Genomic DNA, 13,406 nt, shown 5'->3' with positions numbered 1-13,406 from the left:
CCTTCAAGCACCGTGGTGTAGCCTACATGGCTCAGTTAAACGTAGTGATATTCGGCAAATGTGGTAATTTCGGCTAAAACATGCTAATTATTTCCGATTAAAAGAGTTTTTACATTCGTTTAATGTGTTTCATTCGTTCAATTCGCGATCTTTCGTCGTATTACTAATTTGATTGGTAGTGTATTCCACTCGTGTGAATATCTATTATCCTACCTTTCTCAATTCACTTAGAATTATTCAATTCATTGGTGAATGATTCACTAAAAAATGGGTGAATTATTTGATCCGTTCGCGAACGAGTCACTTATACAATTCAATTCGTTCGCGAATGATTCACGAAGAATAATTATTCAATTCGTTCGCGAATGATTCATCAAGAATTGAATAAATGAATCGATTTGTTCGCGAACGAGCCACTTACAAAAATCAATTCGTTCGCGAATGATTCACCAAAAATTATTCAATTTGTTTGCGAATGATTCATCAAGAATTATTCAATTCGTCCACGAATGCTTCACCAAAAATTGAGTAAATGAATCGATTCATTCGCGAACGAGTCACTTATACAAATCAATTCGTTCGCGAATGATTCACTCAGAATCATTCAATTCATTTGTGAATGTTTCACTAAAAAATGAGTGAAATAATTGATTCGTTCGCGAACGAGTCACTTATAAAAATCAATTCGTTCGCGAATGATTCACTAAGAATTATTCAATTCGTTCGCGATTGATTCGCTTAGAATTATTCAATTCGTTCGAGAATGATTCGCCAAGAATTATTCAATTTGTTCGCGAATAATTCAATAAGAATTATTCACTAAAAAATTCAACTCGTTCGCAAAAGATTCAGTTTTAATTTTCACCCTTGGAATCGACGGGAAGTAGTTTTGAACCGTTTTGAACAGATTCTGGAGCCTCCAGCAAATGCTAAAATTTACTTTGCACCCTAATTTCAACATGCTCAGTCGATTTACCGAAAACTTCAGCCCTCACCCTCTCATGAAAAAACATTTTTTTTTTCTCGAAACAAAAATTTTTAAAGTCAATTGCCTTAGAAAATTTCAAAGTAAGAAGTTATTCTAATTCTGAAATTTCAAAGCCCTCCAAAAAACGTCTCGCTTAAAAAACATCGTGTTGAACATTGTTTTTTTCACTTCTCCAAAGTATGAATTTTCGAAATTTTTAGCCCTCCCTCGCATCCATCGAGCCAGCTTATTCTTTCTTTTTGAAAATTGAAATTTCTAAAAGAAAACATCGTTAAAACTTCCAAAACTTCGAAAAGAAGAATACTTAAGAATTTCTAAAAGTAGGAGTGAGAATTTTTAAACGTATAAAAAATGATTTTTTTATCGCATTGCTCGTCCTCTGATCCCTCCTCCTCCTCCTCCTCCTCTTCCAATAAGGAAGCGTTTGGTACGACTCTGAATGATGAATAAAATTGCAGTTATTCTATTGGGGGGGGGGGGTAAGCTTGGTTTTCAAAAAAGGCGGCTAAAATCGTCGTAGGAGTTGATTTTACTCAAAAGACACTTTTTAGAGATAATAGAATTTGAGATTTTAAAATTTTAAAATTTTACAGTGAATTTGTATATTTTTTTTAATTTTTAAAAATTGAGGGCCCACCGAAGCTCGAGTTCTTCGAAAATTGAAAAAATAAAAAAAAAAGAAATTATTTTCTCGCCAGAGGTCACAACTTTAGGGGTTTGAAGGGAAGAAAATTCCAACTTCGAAAACAAGAGCCACCCTGATGTGGCCTAATTGAGGCACCGTATTGTCAAAACTGAGTCCAGGGGGCCCCTTGTTAGAGTTCAATTCTAATGAATTTTGTTCGTATAATGATTTCAAGTGAACTTTTCGTAATGGTCTACAATAAAAAGTGTTTAGCGATGAAAATCGCGAGGAATTTTTTTCACGAAGGTATCACATGATACAATTGTTCCTACACCATGTTGATGCGATGTGTATCAACACAACAATATACAGGAGGTATTGACGCATAAAGTAGGTACGCTACGAATGTTGGGTTTTTGTAATCTTCGATTTCACGCTTCGCGTATTGGATTTATTGTGCATATTTTGTACAGATGCACGATTTTCGATGCGTGGCTTACAAAAGCACTACAAAATGTCGTATGGGACTTGTATTTTCCCGTTGATTATGCGATCCCTAAAAAAATATTTTTCAAGGTTCCCGCTTAAAGCCGAATTCATTCTTGCCAGATGTCTGCAAACTATGACATTGTTTTTCAAGCTATGTGTTTTTCTGAAACGATTATGACGCACAAATGAAAGTTGGTATTAAGAATCAGAAAACGAGAAAAGGAATCAGTATCTATTCAGTTCAACGTTTAGTTTAGTTGCATTGATTAACGCGTTGATAAAACGTATCAGAAGCGGCATTACCTATTCAAATCGTAATAATTTTGATAAAATCGAATTGACAATTCTTTATAAAAATGCAGACCATCAAAACGTATTTTTTTATGTTATTGGTTATAGGTGAGTAGGGGTAACCGTTTTTATAAAAATAATGTTTTTGATAATTATTGATAACATGATCTGAAAAATAAATTTCTTAATTGTGCTCATTTGTTAATTTCAGTATTACAACTTTATGCTGTTAAATGTAAGTACTTGGCGAAACTTTTATAATTTTCAAATTACCAAATTTACTATGCTTAAAAAAGACGTACCTTATCCCCCAATCCCAAAAAAATTCTCCGAAAAAGAAGCTCGGTTTTTGAGGAAACTATTCTCGAATAAATCTCCCAGCGCATAATTATTCAAATCCAACGCCCAAATGAACTGATGAGAAAAATTACAAAACACCTCTCCTCATCGCACGAATCGAAGTTCCGAAAAAAAGTAGGCTGGAGTTATGATTCTGTAAAGAAAATTTTCAAATGGTGAAGTGCATTATTCGTCATCATTTTAAAATTAAAATCTCATTGAGTACCAATTATTGGAATGGTATTTTATAAGTAGGAAACAAGGGAGAGCATCAAATTTGTGATGAAGAAAGAGGTATTTTTGATATCATCATGATTTTGGTCAGAGATTTGAAAGAGTCCCGATTTTTTGAGCCAGAATTGGATCAAAGTCCTCATTTTTAAAACAGAAATTCAAAAATGCTCAATTCTGAAATCAACCGATTTTTTCCAGAAGTTTAAAAAAATAGGGCAATCTAAGCTAATTTTTACCAAAATTTGAAAGAAATTCGGATCTTTTTGCAAAAATTCAAAAAAGTTTCAATGTCTGACACTTTGAAGAAAATATGATTTTTAAGCGAGAGATTCAAAAACTTTTTTTTAAAGAATTTTAATGAATAAGTCACAATTTTTATCAGAAATTTGAAAAAGGTCACGATTTTTTAGCCAACATTTGGAAAAAGTCCTAATTTTTTCCAGTAAGTACCTATAATTCGAAAATGTCTCAATTTTTCAAAAGTTCTGATTTTTAACAGAATTTTTTTTAAAAAGTCTCAATTTTTGTCAAGATTTCAAAAAAGTCTTAATTTTTTCCTAAAATTACAAAAATCCACAATTTTGAAAATTTTCTAGTTTTGTTGGTCAAAATAGTCCTGACATAGTTTAGTAACATTTCGATTTCATCTCATTTTTTAGCCCGCATTTGATTCTCAAAAATTCGCCAAAAATTGAAAGAAATTTTGGTTAGTAAAATTTTGTAGTTCTTGAGAATATTACAATTCTTAAAAATAAAAAATAAAAAAAAACTAAAATTTCAATTTACTTAAATTTGTTGAAAAATGATTTCTTGAAAAAAAAAATTAGGTAAGTATAGCATTCAAAAGGAATTTAAATCAAAAAAATGATGAAATATAAAAGTACAATATTCTTTAGGGTCATTCCACGTCAATTGGACCGAGAAGTGGTAGGTGGGTTCGGGGATTTTTTTGAAATTTTTCCTGTGGAAAGACTTTCCGAAGGGATGACCAATGACGCAAATCGCAGACCTCTAGCCCATTTTTAAAGGCAGCCAGGGGGTGTCAAAGTTTTCAGTGAACCTAAAATATCATCCATTTCAGCGGTGGATTACTCGATAACCGCGATACCTACCAAAATGGAACATTTTCCCATAGTTAGAGGTTTTAAAAGGCTTTTTGGTGATATCATAAAAATCAGTGTTGCCACTTTTTTTCGTACAAAAAATTAGCTCAAAAAGTTTCAAAACGTAGTTTTCACATCGTTCCGACTCTCAAAAATTCTGAAAAAAATAAATTATAGACAACTTTTCATGCTGAACAACATATTAAGAAATTGGGATGGTAACATGTTGCAAAACTGATTTAAAAAAATTGAAAGTTTGCGAAAACATGCAATTTTTTGATTTAAAACATGAAAAAAAGTTTTGATAGGTGAAGTTGACCCATTTGACCCCTATTGTTACGTATCTGTTGAAAAAGTTGAAAAAACCCTTTCACTCGATGAAATGAACTCCTCACAAAAAAATCAAAATTTGAAAAGATCCAAAAAAGAAACGAATTTTAATTTTTTTGTTGTGAGTGTAATTTTTATCAACTTTTTCATGAAATTCGTCAGAAAGAGGTCAAAATAAGACAACTGAATAAATTTAAACTTTTTTTGATGTTTGAAATTGAAAATTGATTTTTTTTGAATTTTGATTTTTTTTGTGAGGAGTTCATTTCATCAAGTGAAAGGGGGTTTTCAACTTTTTCAACAAATGAGGAGCTTGGAATCAAAACTCACTTTTGCCACCAAAAATCGATATGCGTTTTTTTGCGGATTCTGATACTTCTTCAGTTTCTCTATCACTCTACAGAATCCATTTTTCCGAATTCGGCCCCAGTTCTTCACAATTTCGTGTTAAAAAGTGCCCTTGGAGTCAAAACTCACTTTTGCCACTGGCAAAAGTGAGTTTTGACTCCAAGCTATAAAAAAAAACTGATTTTGAAGGTCGCATGGAAGTCTACAAAGCCAAAATAATTCAGTTGCAACTTCGGAAGCATTTTCTGATAGTGAAAATACCGAAAATGGTAGTTTTGAATTTGGAAGTAATGCAACTGAGGAGGTAAAAAATTGGATGTATTGAGCTCTCAAAACTTTTAAAGCTCTCTGGAGGCGGAACAAAATACTCTACAGAAAAATGAAGTCGAAGAAAATTGTAGAAAATTAAATTTCCAATCGACATAATGTCGTTAGTTTTTTTCTAGAGTGCTTAGTTTTCGATATATTTGCAAAAGAAAGTATAATTTTTGGAAAAATTCAGCGCTCAAAACTTTTAAAGCTGTCTGGAGACTGAACGAAGCATTCTACGGAAAAATCAAATCGAGGAGAATTATAGAGAATTAAATTTCCAATCGACATAATGTCGTTAGTTTTTTTCTAGGAGGCTTATTTTTCGATATATTCGCAAAAGAAAGTAAAATTACCCCACCTTGGAATCAAAACTCACTTTTGCCAAACTTGATAGCCATATTGCAACGATATGGCAACTCGAAAAAAAAAATTTTCTCATGGAATCCTATTTAGTAGTCTTACTCAAGAGTTTGACACACTTTGCGGCGTTTTTTTCATCAACGCACTACGCGAAATCAGTTATTGTCGATTTTCTCAAAACTTTGTCCGATGGCAAAAGTGAGTTTTGATTCCAAGCTCCTCAAATATGTAAAAATAGGGGTCAAATGGGTCAACTTCACCTATCAAAACTTTTTTTCATGTTTTAAATCAAAAATCACATTTTTTTCCGCAAACTTTCAATTTTTTTAAATCAGTTTTGCAACATGTTACCATCCCAATTTCTTAATATGTTGTTCAGCATAAAAAGTTGTCCATAATATATTTTTTTCAGAATTTTTGAGAGTCGGAATGATGTGAAAACTACGTTTTGAAACTTTTTGAGCTAATTTTTTGTACGAAAAAAAGTGGCAACACTGATTTTTATGATATCACCAAAAAGCCTTTCAAACCCTCTAACTATGGGAAAATGTTCCATTTTGGTAGGTATCGCGGTTATCAAGTAATCCACTGCTGAAATGGATGATATTTTAGGTTCACTGAAAACTTTGACACCCCCTGGCTGCCTTTAAAAATGGGCTAGAGGGCTGCAATTTGCGCCATTGGTAATACCTTCGGAAGGTCTTACCACAGGAAAAATTTTAAAAAAATCGTCGAACCCCACCCTTACTACTTCTTGGTCCAATTGACGTGGAATGACCTTTTATTGAATTTTTGTAAATTATTTTTTTAAATCATTCAAAATTTTCAAAATCGAGATTAAAAATTTTTTCAATAAAAAAACAATTGCATTCGAATAAAAATTCAACGTGAAATAAATTTCTTTCAAAGCTGTAGCTTTTCTTAATGAATGGATTTTTCAATATTTTTTGAGTATACAGTTAAGCTGCTTTTTTTTTGGAAAGCTGCAGCTTTGAATAAGACACCAATCAAGCTGAAATTTTATTGTGGTATACTTTGAACATCGTAGAAGTACCTTTTGATACTCAATTACTCATGCACCCATCTGACCCATCTCAGCCTTTGTTTGGTCATATTTTCGTTCTCTCAAAATTACCTTATCCATTTTTTAGCATTTTTGAACGTAGCCAAAGCTTGATGTAATCGAGCTAAAAAAATCAATTCTTGAATGAATATCAAGTTTGTGATGGAGAAGTGTCTTTTGATGTCTTCGACCTATTTCGAAAATTTTCTAAACCTAAAAAGGGGGGCAAAGTAAATTTTCGAAAATTTTATAATTTTTTACCTATTCCAAATTACACATCAAAACTACCTACTCGTAATTCGGCCAATTCTTCTGACTTTAGTCACCTCATATTGTTAATGTTAAACATCATTAACATGCAGGTATCTAAGTATTATACACCTACTACATAATTATTTATGTTTTTCAGACAATGTTGCTGTCGCTACTATAGACCCTGACGGTATTTTTGGCACGGTCTGGGCACCTCAACCTGATCCAAAGGGCTACGATGGTGACACTGAAAATCAATGAATACGTTTGGCGCCCCGCTAAATAGGTACGTATTAGGAAAAAATCAGCATATCAATTTTTTCATAGGCTTATAAGTAAATTTTTACAAACCTCTATTTTTAAAAAAAATACCTATACCTAATAATGTCAATTTTTCCATAATAAGCTTATTCAATTTACTGACCTCTATGTTTAACAAAAATGAAGGAACCCAATAAATTTTCAGCATTGTGTTTATGAATTTTTTAAAAATAATGAATATCAAACCTAGATGATATCAAATCATTGAAAACACAGAGATACAGAAAGCGACTTGTGGTACCTTTTTCGAATCCACAGATGCTAACTTCAATATTGCACCTTTATGGGTCTAAATGCTGATAAAATTATCACTTTTGACCTCAAAGGCTCGATACAGAATAAATCAAATTAAATTCGTTTCAATATTTCCTAAAGATAATCCTCCTACTCCTTCCTTTCCATCACATAACCACAAACAATTCCCCATTTCGAGAAAATTACCCACTCGTGCATTAAAATTTCATCAATTTACACTTCACTCCGAGTAAAAAAAAAAAAATCAACCCATTTTAAAAGTGCAATTATCCTCATCATTACTTATAAATTAAATCTACGACGACGATTCAATTAAAAACGACAGAATAACGACATCTACTAAACGATACGTACTAAATAGAGAAGAAATCTCAACGTCCAGGTTTTATATCCTCTGCGAATTAATAAAGCTGTTCGCCATAGCAACCAAGGAAACTCGACAAAAAAAGAAATTCTCGATCTGAAACAGTAAATTAATACCTGACATGTAGAAAAACCATCATCGACAACCGTAGACAGACTAATCACTCGAATCGAGTAGGTACCTATTTAATTTATAGTATAATTACACCAATATTACTCACATGTTACTTCTTTTCGTAGGAAAATCCTGCAAAATGAAAAAAAAAAAAGGTCATCGTAAGTATCCCTCTGACAATGTCACAGATCAGGTCTCAATACACAAAGTAGGTAGGTGTAAAAAGTTACCCTACATTAATCAATTTGGATTTAGCCTTCGCCTGTGAGAATAGGTTTTCCAATACATCGCGTTCTTCTGAATTATGAAAATATTCAACTATTCCGGTAACCTTTGCTCGATCGAATTCGCTACCTTTAATACTTTTTGGACGTATTGTGACTTGGCTAACGATATATTCGCTCAAATCGAACGTACTCGGGCACTTCAATTCCAAGCTAAACAGAAACAATTAAGAAAGCTATAATATATAAATACATTACATTTATGCAATACCTTTACCTACACATAATACCTAAGAGAAAAATGGACGAGGCGAATATACATAAATGGGAATAAGTATGCAAGGGTAGCACTTATATGTACGTACGGAAGGAGATTCCTCTCTCATATCGATATGCAGTCTCGCTCGTTTTCAATTTCGCGTAAAATAATACCTTTGGGAAATCGTCCAATATATACCCGTCCTCGTCATTTTTTCCCATTCGCCCAACAAATCGACGACGGTATAGAGCACGTTTATAAGCATCTATAGTATGTACTACATACTGCATATAACTTAGTATTACCTACCTCGAGAAATAATCGGATATATCGGATACACGTCCATGATACGCTAAACTTCCACCCGAAGCCAGCAGCGATACCGAATCAAACATTTCGAAAATATCCGACGTCGGTTGATGAATCGAGCAAATAATCATTTTACCTTGATCGGCCATAAAGCGTAACAATTTAACGACATTCGTAGCGCTATAACTATCCAATCCCGTCGTAGGTTCGTCGCAAAATAATATCTTCGGCTTGGTCAGCAGCTGTATCGAACAACGATAAAAAAAAATACCAGTCAAGTGATTAGGTACTGGTACCTTTTGCATACAGAGGTACCCTTATCGAGTTCCAGTCTTATTTAAACGGGGTAAAATTGCGATTTACTTAAGTGATTTCAATTACTTGAACTGCTAAAGCTAATCTTTTACGCTGGCCGCCCGATAGTGACGATATTCTTACACCTAGTCTGTGCGAAAGGCTCAGGTTCTCGACGATTTTCAACATCGTTTGGTCTCGTTCTTCGCGCGATGTGTTTTTATCCATTTTTAATCGAGCCTGAAAACATAAAAGCGAACATCTTAATGAATGAAATTCGCAAAAATCATGAGATAGTGGGGGTTTCAAGCTAAGAAATCTTTAATTTGCAAAAATAACGCCAGTTTCGGAATCAGCGTACCCGAAACACTTGAAATCGATATGCATGATGGTTTTTTATCATTTTTTTCACTGGTACCCCCTCCACCCCCCACCCCCATATCTCATGTTACAGTATTCTCTCAAATAAGTCGTACCCAGAACCGAGGACATTTTCCCTTCAAAATAAGGAATCCATTTCAAATTTCTAAACCCAAATTACAACATACTTGAATCACTTGGGAGGGGGGAAGGGGGAGAGGAGTGGAACCCCCTAAAAAGTGATAATATATCATCATGTATATCGATTTCTAGGTTTTCGAGTACGCTGATTTCAAATCTAAAGTTCATTTTCACTTTTAATCAGATTTTAACGAGGTAATCGGTATAGAGTGGCTTTTATTAACTCTTGAAAGCATTTTTTTGGTAAATTTTTTCACAACCACCCACTTATTCGAGTATTTTATACCGAGCTTCTTGAAAATTTCAGTCCTCCTCCCACCACCCTTTTAACAGGCATGCCAAAAACTCCCTAAAGTTGAAAAAAAAATAAATAGGAGCCATTTGTTGAAAAAGAAACAACGAAAAATTATTACGACGAAAAAGGTCAACTTTTGTTGGCTAATTTTATTTTTTCAGTTTGCTCAAAGAGGGGGGGATTCTGCACAAAAGGATCAATATTTTTTTGAGAAGAGATGAGAATAAGGTTTTCTTTAAAAGGGAATTATTCTGAATTCTGACCACAAAAATATGTCAATTCGACCAAAAAAGTGCGATTTTGAAAGTCATGTCTTTCGATTTCGCTCAATTTTTTTTTACAATATCTACCCACCTAGTAAGTAAGAAACCTGCAATCAGTTTGGTCCCAGCCACCTCGGGGGGTGGGGGGGGGTTCCATTATTTTCACGCAACGCATTCCTCCAAAACTATGATACTTTGATCAAAACTGATTTCACAGTTCAAAAGGGTATCGAATCTTGACCTTCTTAAGCATTTTGAAATTTTCAAAAGTTGAAAGTTGGACTTTCAAATTGAAAGTTCGAATTTCAAAATGGCGCTGTAAGTGGGAGCTATCATTTAAGATTCTGAAAAAATCTCCATAGATGCACCTTTTAATGCTTTTTCGAAATATTTAAGTTTCGAGATTGGATCTCTTAATGGAAGGGGAGCACCCCCACCCCCAATTTTGGGCAAAACTTTCATAATAAATCTGGGGCATGTGATATATCGAATTGTATGTTTTTGGTAACGCTGAACACGAATATGATGTTAGATTTTCGGTTGGGCCCCACCCACAGCCCCCAGCACCTCCCCAAATGGGGTAAAAGTTCAAAATAGGGGGTTTTTCGTGCGACACATCAAATAGCATGTTTTTGGTGACGCTGAATACGAATATGACGTCAGATTTTTGATTGGACCCCATCCACGGCCTCTCAAGAAATTTTTTGGATTTTGACCAATTGGGGGAGGTTTTTGGAGCAATGGGTGAGGTCAATTTAAAAATCTAAGGCTATATTCGTGTTCAGCGATATCGAAAACATACTATTTCATGTGTCACACGATTGAAATCATTTTTTTTAGGTTACCCCTCTTGGGGAGGTGCTGGGGGCCGTTGATGGGTCCAATCAAAAATCTGACGTCATATTCGTGTTCAGCGTCACCAAAAACATACTATTCCATGTGTCACACGAACAAGACACTTTTTAGAGCTTTTACCCCCTTTGGGGAGGTGCTGGGGGCCGTGGATGGGGCCCAATCAAAAATCTAACGTCATATTCGTGTTTAGCGTTACCAAAAACATACATTTCGATATATCACATGCCCCAGATTTTTTTTTGAAAGTTTGCCCAAAATTGGGAGTGGGGGTGCTCCCCTTCCATTAAGAGATCCCATCTCGAAACTTGAATATTTCGAAAAAGCATTAAAAGGTGCATCTATGGAAATTTTTTCAGAATCTTAAATCGTAGCTCCCACTTACAGCGCCATTTTGAAATTTAAACTTTCAATTTGGAAGTCCAACTTTCAAATTTTGAAAATTTCAAAATGCTTAAAAAGGTAAAAATTCGATACCCTTTTGAACTGTGAAATCAGTTTTGATCAAAGTAGTTATCATAGTTTTGGAGGAATGCGCTGCTGAAGTTGAGTATACCTCTAGACAATGTGAAAATACTGGAAGCCCCAACCACCCGCCCCCCTGAGGGGGCTGGGACCAAACTGATTGCAGGTTTCTTACTTACTGGGTGGGTAGATATTGTAAAAAAAAATTGATCAAAATCGAAAGACATGACTCAAAAACGTTGGTTGAATTGATATATGGAATGACCCTTTGTTAAATTTTTATAGGGAGGGGGGGGGGAGAACCCAGTCCCTCTGCTTTTGGAAAAAAGGAGATTAAAGAAATTAAATTTTTAATATCATCCAAATTTATTTCTTTAAAAATATCAAAATCTTATCGAATATTTAAACTTTTAGAGGGTTTTTGCCTTTTCCATGCACTCGTGAAAATATATTAGGTATTCTAATATCAATTCAGACCAAAAAAAGTCTAGTCCTCCACTTTTTGCTCAATTTTTCTTAACGAATCTCCTTCGATAGTCTCGTACGAACTTACAAGGGAGGGAGGGGAGGATGAGTCTCGTAATTTTCAAGCATTTCTATGCGATGTAATTTTGATGAATCTTATTTCGAAACTAGTTATTTGTATGATTAGAAAAAGGACTAAAATAAAACTTTAATAATACGTAAAATGTTTTCAAATTGCTCAATTTCTAATGGGGGGGGGAGGGGGAGGGGAAGATTAGGTGAAAATTTACTCAAAATATTTTTTTTATCATTTTTCCATTAAAAAAAAAACTAGAATAAAGTCAAAAAAAATGTACCTACAGAATTTTGAAGAGAATATTAAATAAGCAGAAAATTCAAATTGATTGATTAAAATTTTAAAAGATTGAAATAGGTATTGAACTTTCATGTTGAAAGTTTTTACATTAGAGATCAGATCATTTTAAATTTTGAAAAAATTATAGTGAACATTTTTCTGATGATCTAATAGGACAATAAGAAAAGGCAGTATGTACAATAATAGGACAAAATCAGAACTTTCATCAAAAAAATCTCAAACGTCTCAATTCTTATCCAGAAAGGAAGGAAGGAAGGAAGGAAGGAAGGAAGGAAGGAAGGGAGGGAGGTAGGGAGGGAGGGAGGGAGGGAGGGAGGGAGGGATAGGGGGCGAGATTAGTCGGGTCAAAACAAAAATGTACTCAAGATAATTTTTTTATAATTTTTATATTGACAAAAAAAAGAAAAAAATCAAAAAAATTTGAGAGGGGGAGGGAGTTAAAATTTTATGAAATGCACAGCATTTTTTTTTTTTTTGGAAAAGGAACCAAAATACTGGAAAAAATTTCAAAATATGACACAACAAAATTGAAAAAAAAAAACAGAAAATTCTGGCGATCTTGGCCAAAAAACAGAACTTTTGACAGGAAATCTTTTCAATAATTTCACCAAAGGGAAAGATGCGTACTCAAAATACTCAAAAACTAAGAATTTTTCAAGTCAATCAAAATCATTCCATTTCTCAAAGACAACTAGAAAAAAATTAAAATTAAAAAATCAATCATGTAATTACATATACCCCTCCCCCCCAACCAAAAAAAGAAGATAATAATGTTTTAAAACATGAAAAGAGCGAGATTTGAAAAAAAAATTCCGAAATTGGGGGATGCGAATGAGAGAGCGAATCAAAATTTATTCAAGGCAACATTTTTTCATATTTAAAGAAAACTCTGTAAAAAAAATAAAAACTCTGACAAAAGAGTAAAATGAATAGAAAATTTTATATTTGTAGCTTGATTAAAAATTGAGAAAATATAATTTTTCGTGGAATAAATGTTTAAAAACATGATTCAATGTGTAATGGAAGGGTAAGGGGGGGATAGAGGAGGGGAGGGGTCAAAATTAGTTCGAGCTAAAAATTTTTACGTCGAAATGTTTTCAATCTCAAAGAAAACCAAATAAATAGAAAAATGAAAAAAAGTCATAATGATAAAAATACAAAATGGATAATTTCAAAATTTGACAGCAAAAATGAAAAAAACGGAACGCTTTACAAATGTTGCCTAAAATGCAGAACTTCAAGCAGGATTTTTCACAATATTTCAATAAGGATTTAAGGAAAAGGATATAGTCAAAATTCGCACTCAAGCCAAACA

At 33.6% G+C, this 13,406-nt stretch overlaps 1 protein-coding gene and 1 long non-coding RNA gene across 2 annotated transcripts in view; one reads left to right on the top strand and one right to left on the bottom strand.

Moving 5' to 3' along the window:
- Nucleotides 1–13,406, bottom strand: part of LOC135834284 (protein scarlet-like) — a 45,167-nt gene that overhangs the window by 11,313 nt on the left and 20,448 nt on the right. The window contains exons 5-9 of the mRNA XM_065348128.1: nt 8,962–9,114; nt 8,581–8,822; nt 8,024–8,225; nt 7,895–7,920; nt 7,665–7,770 (exon numbers count right to left, since the gene is read on the bottom strand). Of these exons, the coding sequence (XP_065204200.1) occupies nt 7,665–7,770; nt 7,895–7,920; nt 8,024–8,225; nt 8,581–8,822; nt 8,962–9,114 (729 nt within the window). The remainder of the gene's footprint in view (nt 1–7,664; nt 7,771–7,894; nt 7,921–8,023; nt 8,226–8,580; nt 8,823–8,961; nt 9,115–13,406) is intronic.
- Nucleotides 2,343–7,207, top strand: LOC135834285 (uncharacterized). The gene is made up of 3 exons (XR_010556637.1): nt 2,343–2,501; nt 2,605–2,628; nt 6,892–7,207. It is a non-coding gene; the product is annotated as an uncharacterized LOC135834285 (long non-coding RNA).

This window comes from Planococcus citri, chromosome 2 (assembly GCF_950023065.1).
Source record: "Planococcus citri chromosome 2, ihPlaCitr1.1, whole genome shotgun sequence".
NCBI lineage: Eukaryota > Metazoa > Arthropoda > Insecta > Hemiptera > Pseudococcidae > Planococcus > Planococcus citri.
Note: the sequence above shows the minus strand (reverse complement) of the source record. Positions and strands in the feature narration are given on the sequence as shown.